Here is a 13542-nt window from a genome sequence, read left to right as displayed (position 1 = left end):
CGGAATGGCCACATGCAAGGGAAGTGCCTTAGAAGAGATAGCTTCCTGCACTATCTCTCTGGCCCCTTAAAAGTTTATTTTTCAGGGGGCTGGAGCAATAGCACAGAGGGTAGGGCGTTTGCTTGTATGTGGCCAACCCGGGTTCGATCCCCAGCATCCCATACTGTCCCTCGAGCACCGCCAGGAGTAATTCCTGAGTGCAGAGCCAGGAGTAACCCCTGTGCATCGCCGGGTGTGACCCCAAAAGCAATAAATCAATCAATAAATAACTTTTCCCCAAAAATTAAAAAAAATTTTATTGCTTTCAAAGTCTTTTCTGACCTGACATGGGACTTACTCTCCCAGCTTCATGTTCTTGACACACTGATGGAAGTTTTAGGCTCTCCTAATCCTAAGTACCATGAGTGCTCATGGCCCAGGGCTTTGCACGTGCTGTTTGCTTTATCTTTCTCCAAATCTCTGCCTCTCTGTGTTACTACTCTCATTTCTTTGTGCCTCTGTTTGCACATTATGTAAGATGGTAAAGGAATGCAAGAATATTTGAAGGGCCCTCTATTTGTCCAGCATCTACCAATGGGAAATGAGGATATCTGATATCTAATAAGACATGATGATGGGCATGGAGAGAGCTCAAGTGTGAGAGCTTTTCTTTGACATACTTGAGCCCCTGAGTTTGATCCTTGACCTTGGATGGCTCCAAGCATCACTGGGCTTGAGAACCAAGTCATCACTGTGGGATTCATTGTTTCTAGAACGTTCCCTGTACCAAGTTCTGCTTTCTTAGATGGCCCTTATTTAAAACAACAACAACAACAAACTAGTAGGCACCCAAAGAAACAGGAAAATATGGCTCTTAATGAGGAGAAAAAGAAGTAAATGAAAATAAATCTAGAAATTAAATGACAGGATTTGTAGATGAGAGTGTTAAAGCAAATGTTGTAATTACATCCTGTATCTCCTGGAATTTGGAAAAATATAGACAAGGACTTAAAAGGAACTTAGGGATAAAAAATAATCCTGAAATACAAAAAACACTTAGGCTTAGGGGGCTTGTGGTGGGAGGGAAACAGGGGACATTGATGGTGGGAAATTACACTGGGGAAGAGTTGGGTGATGGAACATCGTATGAACAACTTTGTTATTGTGGGAAAAAAAGACATTTATATGGAATTAATCACCAGGATTAGACAACGAAGCAGAAAATATTAGTGAACTGGAGGAAGTCACGCTAAGTCAAGTGAATCAGGAAGAAAGAAGTGGGACTGGAGCGATAGTATAGTGAGTAGGGTGCTTGCCTTGCATGTGGCCGACCTGGGTTCGATCCTGGTATTCCATATGGTCCCCCGAGCACTTCCAGGAGTAATTTGTGAATGCAGAGGCAGAAGTAACCCCTGAGCATTGAGGGTATGCCTTCTCCCAATAAACAAAATAAAAACCAAACCATGAAGAAAAGAAAAAAAGAAAAATGCCAGATGTCTCGCACATATTCCTTTATATAAGGGGATAAAGAGATGAATTAAACAATCCCTGATGGAAATGAATCCTCAGATGTGATGAACAGATCTGGGAATGTGGAGGCTGGTGGAGGCAGTGGGTGGGCAGGGGAGGGGAGGTGGGGAAGTGTCCATGGAGGGGGCTTCAAACTGGGGGAGGGGATTGGTGTTGTGGCCGTGCTTGTATAAAGCAATAATTTCAAACTGCTGTAAATCATGACACTCAACAAAAACAAAACAGGAGAACGGACAGAACTCAAAGTATAGACGAATCCACAATTACCATAAACAGTAGAAACAGCAATTTAAGATGCAAAAGATCTAAACATCATCGACCAACTCAGAGATTTATAAAACTTTCCCATCTTATAATAGCAGAGAAGACTCTCTTTTTAAGTACAAATGGGATATTTACTAAGAAAGACCACATCCTGGGACAGAACCGAATCTCGCACAGATGAAAAGAGTGGAAATCGCACACAGTATAGCCTCTCATGGTAATAATTAAAAAATCAGTAAGATACTTTTTGAAAACCCACAGATATTGGGCAATCAAGTGTTGTACTGCTAAATAACCCGAGGAAGCGAGCAAGCATTTCTACATAGGGAAATACTGAACATATCTTGTCGACTTGTTTTGGCCACCCCATCACTGCTTGATCAGGTTCTGGGAGCCACCACAAGCTGATTCTCAGCTGGTGGTATGGTGCCATAACCCAGGGCCAAGAGCTTCAGTATCCTTTGATACCGTCTATCCCATTTTTGCTTCTCTGTACCACAGATAAGAGCAGAGTTACATGATCCAGATCAACAGGATGGGGACTGGAGCCATAGCACAGTGGGGAGGGCATTTGCCTTGCACGTGGCTGACCCGGGTTTGATCCCTGGCATCCCCTATGGTCCCCTGGGCACCGCCAGGAGTAATTCCTGAGTGCAAGGTCAGGAGTTAAACCCTGTGCATCACTGGGTGTGATCCACAGGGTTTGATCCAAACTGGGTTTGGTTTTTGGATCACACTGGGTGTGATCCAAAAAGCAAAAAAAAATCGATCAATCAATCAAACAAAACTAGATCAACAGGACAGATCAGAGAACCTACATACAAATTAGTCAACTGATCTTAGGCGAAAGGGCTCTGATCTGGAGATTTTCATTTTGGTCTTGTACTCACAGCTAAGAGACTTCTTGGCGTTTCTGAAGCAGCAAGAGCAATGCAGCAGCTTTGTTTTACGACTCGGTATTCTGACCTCAGCCCCAGGAACAGCTTCAGAGCCATTGAGGCAAAACCGATGGTTTGTTATTCCTGACAAATCCTTTCAACTTCAACTCAGTTAGTTAATAAGGAGATTTTTGGAAATTCTCTAAAGATGGTGGCAGAGGGGGGGGGTGCTGGTTTTTTTGGGAACCAAGCTGGATTAGAACTTTCAGTCCCACCTGATTTGGGGGGACGAGAGAGGCACTGGAGGTTAACTCAACTGTGCTCAAAGTAATGGAAACTTCCAGAGGATGGGGGGGGGGGCGCGCGGGGTGGAGCTCTTTCTGGTGGTGAACCATATGCTACCCACTGTTCAGGGTCCTGGAACCCGGGGGGAAGAAATATCTTTGTTCCGGATCTCACCCCACTTCTCTCCTCATCTGACTGCTGGCTGCTACCCTTTAAAAGCCTTTCTAAGTAAATTGGCAATCTAATCAGTTCTTTGGTTTTTTTTAGTTCTGTGAATCACATGAGCAAGCTAACAGACCGCAAGGAGGAGAGGGCAGGATGCTCTGACAGGCCGGGCGGGAGCAGAAGCACAGGGGACAGTCTGGATGGGAGAAGCGGAATCTCTGATTAGGGTCAGAATCAAGTTGGACACTGGATGTCCAGGCCTTGCGTGGTGGGATGGAAAAACCCACCACTATAGAACTGGGTAACTGGGTGGAGATGCTTTGAAGAAAGGCAATAATAACTACATTTGATGAGCTTCAAGCAATCTTAGGGGTAAATATATCTATATCTATATCTATATATGTAAAGGCAGAATCTCCTGCCCCCACACCAGGCTGTCTTCACCAGGGCCCCCTTGGGGGGGTGGGTTGTTTCCCTCCCTATCCTGAGCAGAACCCCAGAACCGAAAACCTCCAGAACGCAGCCACAGCCATGCTCAAGGGCACTCTCCACATGCTTGGACGAGCCTCATGCATGAAGGACCGGCAGAGGAACCCAGGCATGTGGGACCTGTGGCTGAGATCTCCAAGCCTGCTCGGATTGGGACTGGGCCTCCTCCACCCAGATCCCCAGTTTTCCAGTAGCTTGGCAGTCATACCTACAAACTGCCCTTGGTGCCATATAATCTCATCAATGGCCAAGATCCAGAGACTATAAAATAGACTACAAAACAAAAGAAAACAAAACAGAGACAATAAGACAAAGGAAGAGAGTGATGCAGAAACTCACACAACAGAGCTTGACAAGCTACCCGTGGCGTATTTGATATGCCAAAAACAATAACAATAATGGGCCTCATTCCCCTGACCCTGAATGCGACAGGGATGAATGGAGATGTTACTGGTGCTCACTCGAGCAAATCGATGAGCAACAGGATGACAGTGATACAGTGATACATTGATATATATATAAAAGCACACAAGGCTCAACCTTTAACAACATATTAGTGATCTCTTATAGAATATCTTAATGGCCCCTATTGAAATAGTACAATCTTCACACTCTTTTCTCTAAGGATACTTTTATGTAGCATTTTCAGCAGTTTTTCATAACAAAAAATACAAAATATATTATTTTGGTTCTACTTTAGGATGGGGATTGGGGTTTGGGATGGAAATATTCAAAATATGGTGGTGAGAAGGTGTATAATGGTAGTGGGATTGGTGTTTTGAATATTAAATGTAATCAAATATTATGAACTATCTTATAAAATAATTTTTTTTTTTTAAAAAGAGAGGTGACATAAAGGAGCAAAAGGAATTTAAGCTAATTGTGCTCCAGGGAGCTTAAGCTGTCTTGGAGTAGCCAAAACCGGAAGCAGGAGACAACACAGAACGGCTGAACTCAGAAGAGGTTGTGTTTGTTCGCTTGCTTGTGTCGGGCCCCTCACTGGCAAGTGTTGACCAACTGGGGCTGTTGGTTCAGCATAAGAGCCTGAGGATGTGATGCTGCTTCACATACAGCAGTGCTGGGGGGCCTCTAGGGCCACACCCCTGCATGGTCCCGGGAATCAAACCGGGGTCCGGTGCCTGCTAAGCGTAAGGTAACCGCCATCCCATCTCCTGGCTCCATAGAAGGGATTTTGTTTAAACGGCTAGAAGAGAAAAAGGGCAGGAAGGTTTGTGGAGCAGGGGAGGTGTCTCATAAGGGGTCCAGAGAAAGGAGGAAACACGTTCCCTTTGATATTTTTAAAAAAATGTTTAAAAAAGTTTAAACATTTTTTTTTATTTTTTGCTTTTCGGGTCACACCCAACGATGCACAGGGGTTACTTCTGGCTCTGCACTCAGGAATTACTCCTGGTGGTGCTGGGGGACCATATGGGATGCTGGGAATCGAACCCAGGTTGGCCGTGTGCAAGGCAAATGCCCTACCCGCTGTGCTATCACTCCAGCCCCTTTGATATCTTTTTTAACTGAGGGGACAAGTGGGCACTTGTCCTGGGGTTTAAAGCAGGCAGGCTCTGACACAGTGGGCAGGAAGCTTGGACGGTCACCTTCTGGTCATCTAGGCCTGTCCTGGGCCCATCCTTGGGACAGTTCATCTTCACATACTGCTAATAATTCCTTTCTTTGGGGTCTTTCTGTTCTAACCTTCCCTACCACCCCCACCCTTCCTACTCCCCCACTGGCCCTGTGTCATTAGCACAGGAAACTGATTAAGAAAATGACTCTAGATGCACACTTTATACCCTTTGCTAAAAGGAACTCAAAACAGATCTCAGACCTACGTGTGAAATATAGTCTCTTAGAAGATAAATGTGGAGAAAATGTGGATAACCTTGGGTTCGGCTTCTGAGATACAGTACTAAAGGCATAAAGCAAGCAAGAAAAAAAATATTGTGAAACTGAATTTCATTGAACAAACAAAAAAGCTGCCTATGAAAGACATTTTACCATTCTATTTTACTTCAAAAATTTCTTTGTTTGGTTTTTGGGTCATACCTGGTGGTGCTCAGGCCTTACTCTTGGCTCTGCACTCAGGGATCACTCCTGGAGGTTCTCAGGGACCATATGGGACACCAGGGATTGAACCCGGGTCGGCCGCAGGCACAGCAAGTGCTCTACCCACGGTATTATCACCCTGGACCCTATGAAAGACATTTAAAGAGAATGAAAAGATAATCCCACAGACTGGGAGAAAAGTATTTGTAAAAATCATACCAGTAGTGGACCGTTATCCAAAACATAACAAGGACTTCTAAAACTCAACCATAAGAAAACAACCTGCGTCACAGATTCAATAGAACCTGAAAACAGGAGATCTAAGTGGCAACCACAGAAACTTTGCAATGTGCCTGTCAAGTTGAGTGGAGTGAGGGCTGGGATGCGGAGGGGATCTGGGAACACTGGTGGAAGGAAGTTAACATTGGTGGAGGGATTGGTGTAGAGTTATTGTAGGCCTAAAACGCAGCTATCAGTATCTTTGTAAATCATGGCTCTTTAAGAAAAAAAGAGAGAGAAAAAGAAAGGAAGGAAGAAAGAGAGAAAGAAAGAAAGAAAGAAAGAAAGAAAGAAAGAAAGAAAGAAAGAAGAAAGGAAAACAACCTGTATCAAAGGTACCTCACCAGAGACAACAGATAGTGAATAATCTGTTCTAGCATGATTGTTTAGAACATACTAGCACTAAATAATGACAATCAAACATTTAAAAAATAGCATCTACAACAGCATGAAAATATGGAAATAGGTAAAAATCTAGCAATATCTTTATGGGATATGTATGCTTAGCATGATAGAGTCAGTTATTTTTTCTCTTTTTGTCTGGGGGCCATACTCAGCAGTGCTCAGGATTTATTCATGGCTCTGTGCTCAGGGGCCACTCCTGGAAGGCTCAGGGGACCATATGGATGTCGGCCCGCCATGTGCAAGGCAAATGACCTATCCTTTGTCCCATCGCTCTAGCCCGAGAGTCAGTTATTTTTGACAAAGGTGGAAGGACAATCCAAAGGAGGGAAGATGACCTCTGTGATAACAAAGGCTTGAACAAGTATGCAAAATGGAGCCTGCACACGTCTCTCGCCACATGTAAAAAGAACTTATTAAAATGTATTGTAGGGGGCCAGAACAACTGTACAGTGGTGTAGGGCACTTGCCTTGCATATGGCTGACCCAGATTGGATTCCTGATATTCCATATGGTCCGAGCACTGCCAGGACTCATTCCTAAGTGCAGAGCCAAGAAAACTAGAAACTTTTAGACAACACCAGAGAAAAATTCTGTGACCCTGGGTTAGGCATACTTTCCTTTTTTTTTCCACCATTGGTGCCAAAATGGTGCCAGGCACTGATAGTGTTTGCAGACTATGTAGTATCAGGGATTGAAGCCAGGCCTCTCACAGGCAAAGTATATTCTGTTTCAAAAAAAAAATTTCTTTTTTGGCAAACATTTCTTAAGAAAAATGATGCTAAAAGCATGACTCAGTAGAAAAATTGATAAATTTGACTTGTTTTTTTTCAATGTTTTTATTATTTATTTATTTATTTATTTAGCTTTTTGGGTCACGCCCAGTGATGCACAGAGGTTACTCCTGGTTCATGCACTCAAGAATTACTCCTGACGGTGCTTGGGGGGCCATATGGGATGCTGGGAATCGAACCCGGGTCCAATTTGTGCAAGGCAAACGCCCTACCCGCTATGCTATTACTCCAGCCCTAAATTTGACTTTTGCAAAGTAAAAAACTTGGTTTTTTGATAGATACTGTTAAGAGAAACACAAGCCAGATGTGGAGAAAATGTCTGCAAAACACGTTTCTGATAAGGAACTAGATGGAGATGGCATAGAGAACTCTGAAAACTAGAAGAAAAACAAATCCAGTAGAGAAACTGACAAAAAATAAGACTGAAAGATGTTAAGCTCCATTTGCCGTGAAAGACCTACAAATGAGATTTTACCACACACCTCATCTAATGGTTTATATTAAAAAAATACGAATCGCGGTAGAGACACCAAGCTGATGGATGAAATGAGCTGGTGCACGAGTCTCTGAGCTGAAAACTGGGGTGCCTTCGGGGGATGGTGGGCCAAACCCCTGCCCTGCCAAAGCCCCCAGAGTCACACCTAGACCCCACAGCCTCTGGCATATAAACAATCCAACTTCATGACTAATCTCTGCAGAGACGCCAAGCCAATAAAACTCCCAGGTACACTGGTTTCTGGACTGAAAATCTGGGGCCCCTGGGGCTGGGTGTGTCATGCATCATCCCAGTTCTACAGATCCGCCAAACTCCACAGAATAGACAGTCCCAGAGGAAAACAGCAAATCAGATGGGAAAGGAGCACAGAAGCCTAACGAAACAAAAACGCTTACACAGAAGGCTTAACTAGCAACACACAGCCCAGTAAATCCTCAATGACTTTAATAAACCCATCGTGTGAGATAAAAAATTTTTGCAAACTTTCATTTATTGAACTATGTTTTAGTAATACCATTCGCCATTTTGTGTAACAAGCAACAGAAAATATTTTGTGTCTGCTAAGGGGGCAGGCCTGGGGGAGGGTGGGGGTGGGAAGCTGGGGATATGGTGGGGGGAAGGTCACACTGGCAGTGGGATTGGTGTTGGAATCCTGAATGCCTGGAACAACTGTATTACGAACAATTTTGTAAACCACCGTGTTTAAATCAAGTTAGAAAAAACAATACTGACAACTGCTTTCTCTTCAAGCCCATGTTCTTCCCTGAGCATGTACCTCACTTGTTATCTCAGTTTAACTAGCTTTTCCCACTCTGGTGAGGCCAACTTCTTTCTTGAACATGTACTTCCACTCTATCTTTCTTTCCCCTCATATCTAAATAAGTCTCAAAATTTTTTTTTTTGCCAAAAAGAAAAGAAAAAAGAGAAAGGAAAAAAAAAAACCCAAAACTGACACTACCAGCTGCTGGTAGAGATGAATAGTACCCAGAATCTTCACACATGGTTTGTAAGAGTGGAAAATAAAGAGTTGCTTTGGAAACAGTTTGGCAGCTTTGAATAAAGCTAAACAGACACTTGTCACATGACCAGCAACCCCGCAGCTAAGTATTTACCCTGAAAGAAAAACTGTTCACACAGAAACTTGTATGCGGATTTTTACAGCAGCTGGTTATCATTGTAATGGCCTCAAACTAAACACTGTCACTAGCTGGCAAAGGAAGATAAAATGTTACTGATACATACAATGTTGAGTTGAATACAACTCAACAATAAAAAGAGGGACGTGTGTGAACAAGGCCAGTGCATTTTGCTAAAATCTGCAGAATGTCCTGATCCTGTGCCAGGCTGTCTTCACCGGGGGTGGGTTGAGTTTCCCTCCCTGCCCCAAGAAGAACCCTGGCAGCTGAAAACCTCCAGAACCCAACCACTCCACACGCTCGGATGAGCCTCACCCAAGTGGGAACCGGCAGAAAAATCCAGGTATGTGGGACCCGTGACTGAGAGCTCCAAGCCCGCTCAGATCAGGACTGGGCCTCCTCCCCACACCCAGCTCCTCAGTTTTCCAGTAGCTCAGCAGTCACACCCACAAACTGCCCCCGGTACCATGTAATCTCATCAGCGGCCAAGATCCAGTGACCATAAACTAAAGCTCCTGGAAGAGAGTGACACAGAATTTCCTGGAGCATGCAGCCACAAATGCGGTCACGCAACCTCTTATACTCTAGCCCACTTAGGTACCAAAAGTAGCATACATTTGTTTGGTTTTAACATACTTGCTTGTATTCTCTTGTATATGGGCTTAAATGGCTCCAGAATGAAATACAACAACCTTCACACACTTCCTTCTTATGTGGTGGGAAGGTGCTCGGTGGTGGGATTGGTGTTTTAATATTTTCTGCAATGAACTATTGTGAACTACTTTATGAAAATAAAATATATAAAAATTAAAAAAAAATAATCTAGAATCTATGTTTCTGGACCACACTTGGTGGTACTCAGGGGCTTACTTTAGGGATCACCCCTAGAGTGGTTGGGGGACCATATGTGGTTCAAGGGATCAAACCAGGGCCGTTGGTATACAAGGTAAGCGCCTTATCCCCCAAATTATCTCTCCGATCCATTAAGGTTACATTTTGCCTGTTTCCAGCTCCATTCTCTGGAAAACAAAACCAAAAGGACATGATTTGTTGCAGGAGACAGGAATAAATGTGTGGACCCAAAGGGGTATAGGAACATTCTTGAGGATTAGAATAGTTTTACATTTTGATTACGGTAGTGGCTACAAGATCACTAGTATTTGTCACATTCATCAGACTATGCACTAAAACTAGAGAATTTTACTCTACAGAAAAACCTACAAATATTGTATGGCATTAGGCAAGTGGATTTCAAAACTGGTTACATTTTACAATCTCCTAGGAATCTTCAAAACAAATAGACAACAATTCCCAGACTCTGCCACAGACATTTCCTATTAGATATTACATTAGAAGAGAGAACAGCGCCTGAGTAAGCTTCCTGGTGTCTCTCTCTGAAGACTCACTGAGCCTTAGAATAAACCTTAGGATAAAATGCTGTGTAAACGCTGGATTGTTACTTGGTTGTCTATTGGAGTCAGATTTTATTTATACACATACTTATTTATTGGTTTTTAGGCCATACCTGGCGATGCTCAGGGCTGACTCCTGGCTCTGCACTCAGGAATCACTCCTGGAGGTGCCTGAGGGACCATATGAGGTGCCGGGGATTGAACCCAGTTAGGCCACAGGTAAGGGGAGCATCCTAAGTCAGATTTTTAAGGACTAGTATTCAATTCTTAAAGTTCTATTTTTCAATAGTGTTAGATTGAATAAACGACTTAAGAAACTTGCTAAACAGACACTTGTCACATGACCAACAACCCCCCCCCCCCAACAACTAAGGATTTACCTTAAAAGAAAAACTGTTCACACAGAAACTTGCATGCAAATATTTACAACAATTGGTTATCCTGGTAATGGCTTCAAACTAAACATTGTCATGAGCTGGTAAAGGGATAAAATGTGAACCAAACCTTTAATGTAAAGTGAAACCAATAGTGTGATGTGAAATAAGTGTAGACACAGGCATTGTTCTGACACTGAGGCTCAGCGGCCAGAATGGCCGAGTACTGACTCTTCTTCAGTAACTCCCTGGAGTCAATTTTAAGTATTTTTTCCTTTTAGGTTTTGGGGTCACCCCATCTGGCTCTGCTCAGGACTCCTGGCTCTGTGTTCAGGGATCACTCCCGGGGACACTTGGGTGACTGATATGGTGTTGGGATCAGCCCCAGGCCAGCTGTGCCTGTCTCCTTGGCCCCAGGATGAGTTTTTTTTTTAAAATAAGATCTCAAATAGTTATTCTAAGGGATTAGAACAGAATGGCTACTGGGGACACTGTTTTGCTTATACTGACCTCAGGTGGGGAAGGCAACTGGAAAACAGGAAAAGGTGGATGGAATAATAGTATGTCAAGTCCCACCTTTTCTCTCCCAAAGTTTTGACTTCCGTTTCAGCTCTCTCTCTCTCCTCCCTTCCACGTGATGGACAGTAGACACCAGGCATATTAGTTTTGCTTTGTTTCTTGGTGATGCTTAGGGCTCAGGGGACCATCTGCGGTGCAGGAGATCGAACCCAGGTTGGCAGAGGGCAATTCCCTATACTACTGCTCCAGCCCCCTGCCTCCCCTGGCCCCGCCCCAGGGCATCAGGCATATTAGAAGGTGCACTCCACTAATCCAAATGACAAAGTTCCTGTGGGTGTAGGTTGTGGGGGACCAGGGAAACTTCTCCTAAAAAAATAAAAAAAAAAAGGTCCGATGTGAATTGCAGGGAGTTGTTAGTGAATAGGGCCCTGGCCACAAACGGGCACATAGTTTAATGAGACCCCTGTTCAAACAGCAGCTGCTCCCCCTGCTGGTAAAAGTTGGTTCGCTTCTAGAAAATTCGATAACCAATGGACCATAAAAAGGCAGCAGCTTACACCTCATGGTATGACTAGGCTGACCTACTGCCCAAGAATCAAAGAGTGTAGAAGGGAGACAAGGTGACAGTACAAATAAGAGGCAACAACAGTCCGTGATGCATCAGTCTTGAAGAGTTCCTGAAACAAACAAACAAAACGTCTCCCTGACAATGGGAGTTCCAAGAAGAATTTACAGCTGAGTCAGCGTAGAGAAAACGAAGGTCTTCCAGCAAATCACTTTCTAGTCTACCAAGAAACCAGCATAATTATACCTAACTCCCAGGAATAGAGCTGAAAGGAGTCCGCTGCAAATTTCTTAGCCTGCTGCCTGGCACACAACAGACACTGGAAAAAAGAAACCCAACACAGAAGAATTCGCCACCTCTCTGTGTGAAAGCCTGGAAAATGCAAAGCCATGCGGAGTTTGTGTAGCCCCAGATCAATGGAGCTTGGTTACCCGCAGGGCAGGGGGAACGTTCCAGGAGAAATCAAGGAGAAATCTTTAGCAGTGATAGGAATGCCTGAAATCTTGGTTGCAGTTTGGTCACACAGATGTGTAGACATTTTTCAAAACCGACAATAGGTCTAGTTTATGGCATGTGACTTCATTCCACATTCACCAGCGAAACAAAAACAAAACCCAAATTAGATAGAATTAAAAAAAAAAAAACCCAAACAAACCTTCTTGGTAAATGAATCCTCAAAAGCAGGTTAAAGAGGGCAAAGGGATGGATTTAAGAATTCTTACAGCATCTTGGACAATAAGGGAAAATGGAAAGATGCAATAAATCTCTTCAAAAACTTTTTTCTTTTTTGGGGGGGAACAGAAAGTCATGCAAAATCAAGGGTGCTCAGGAGTTATTCCTGGCTCTGTGCTCAAAGGTCACTCCTTGGCCTTGTTTTGACCTGTTTTGCGCTGACATGCTCACAGGCGAGGCAAGACAAGCACCTTAACCCCTGTTCTATCTCTCTGCTCCAAATCTCATATATATATTTAAAATATTTCATATGTATTTCATATATATGGCCCATACATATGAAATTTGGGCCAGGTTGGACAAATATTATATATATATATATATATATATAAAACATATATATCTCCACCTGTCCATGCTTGGGGGCTCTTCTTGGCTCAGAGCATCTGGAGCCATTAAGTACCGAGGGGTCAACCTGGGGCACGGCTGTGCAAAGATACCCTCCGGCTATCTCTCAGACCCTCCCCCCCAAATCTTATCTTTTCTCTTTTATTTTTTTTTGCTTTTTGGGTCACACCCGGCAATGCACAGGGGTCACTCCTGGCTCTGCACTCAGGAATTACTCCTGGCGGTGTCCAGGAGACCATATGGGATGCTGGGAATCGAACCCGGGTCAGCTGCATGCAAGGCAAACGCCCTACCCACTGTGCTATCGCTCCAGCCCCATTATCTTTTCTCTTTTAAGGCCACACTCCGCAACACTCACGGGCTACTCCTAAATCAGTACTCTGGGGGTCACTCCCTGCAGTGTCCAGGGGACCCTGGAGCGCTGGGGATCGAACCCCAGGTTGCTCTCGTGCAAAGCACACTGCCCATCTGTTAAGTCATCTCGTTGGTGGCTTAGATTTATGCTTTTTTGGCTCACACCCGGCGATGCTCAGGGGTTACTCCTGGCTCTGCACTCAGGAATGACTCCTGGTGGTGCTCGGGGGACCATATGGGATGCTGGGGATCGAACCCGGTCTGCCTCGTGCAAGGCACTCCCCGCTACTGTGCTATCGCTCCAGCCCCTATTTATGTTGGGTGGGGGGCACGGGCAGGGTCCGACTCATTCCCTGGCTGCCGCACGGCGCATTCACCTGCGTTGAACTCGGGGTCGTTCTCCAGGACCACCACGGCCCCTTCCACGGCGTCCACGGCGCTCCCGCCGTTCTTGAGGATGCAGTAGCCCGTGGTGGCGGCTCTCTACCA

At 44.4% G+C, this 13542-nt stretch overlaps 1 protein-coding gene across 1 annotated transcript in view; it reads right to left on the bottom strand.

The window, feature by feature from the left end:
• Window positions 1-13542, bottom strand: part of ASRGL1 (asparaginase and isoaspartyl peptidase 1) — a 28924-nt gene that overhangs the window by 14803 nt on the left and 579 nt on the right. Inside the window, exon 2 of the mRNA XM_055143818.1 lies at window positions 13431-13536. Within this exon, the coding sequence (XP_054999793.1) occupies window positions 13431-13536 (106 nt within the window). The remainder of the gene's footprint in view (window positions 1-13430; window positions 13537-13542) is intronic.

Source organism: Sorex araneus, chromosome 6, assembly GCF_027595985.1.
Source record: "Sorex araneus isolate mSorAra2 chromosome 6, mSorAra2.pri, whole genome shotgun sequence".
Lineage (NCBI taxonomy): Eukaryota > Metazoa > Chordata > Mammalia > Eulipotyphla > Soricidae > Sorex > Sorex araneus.
The sequence above is the reverse complement of the archived record's forward strand: the minus strand, read 5'-3'. Positions and strand labels throughout refer to the sequence as shown.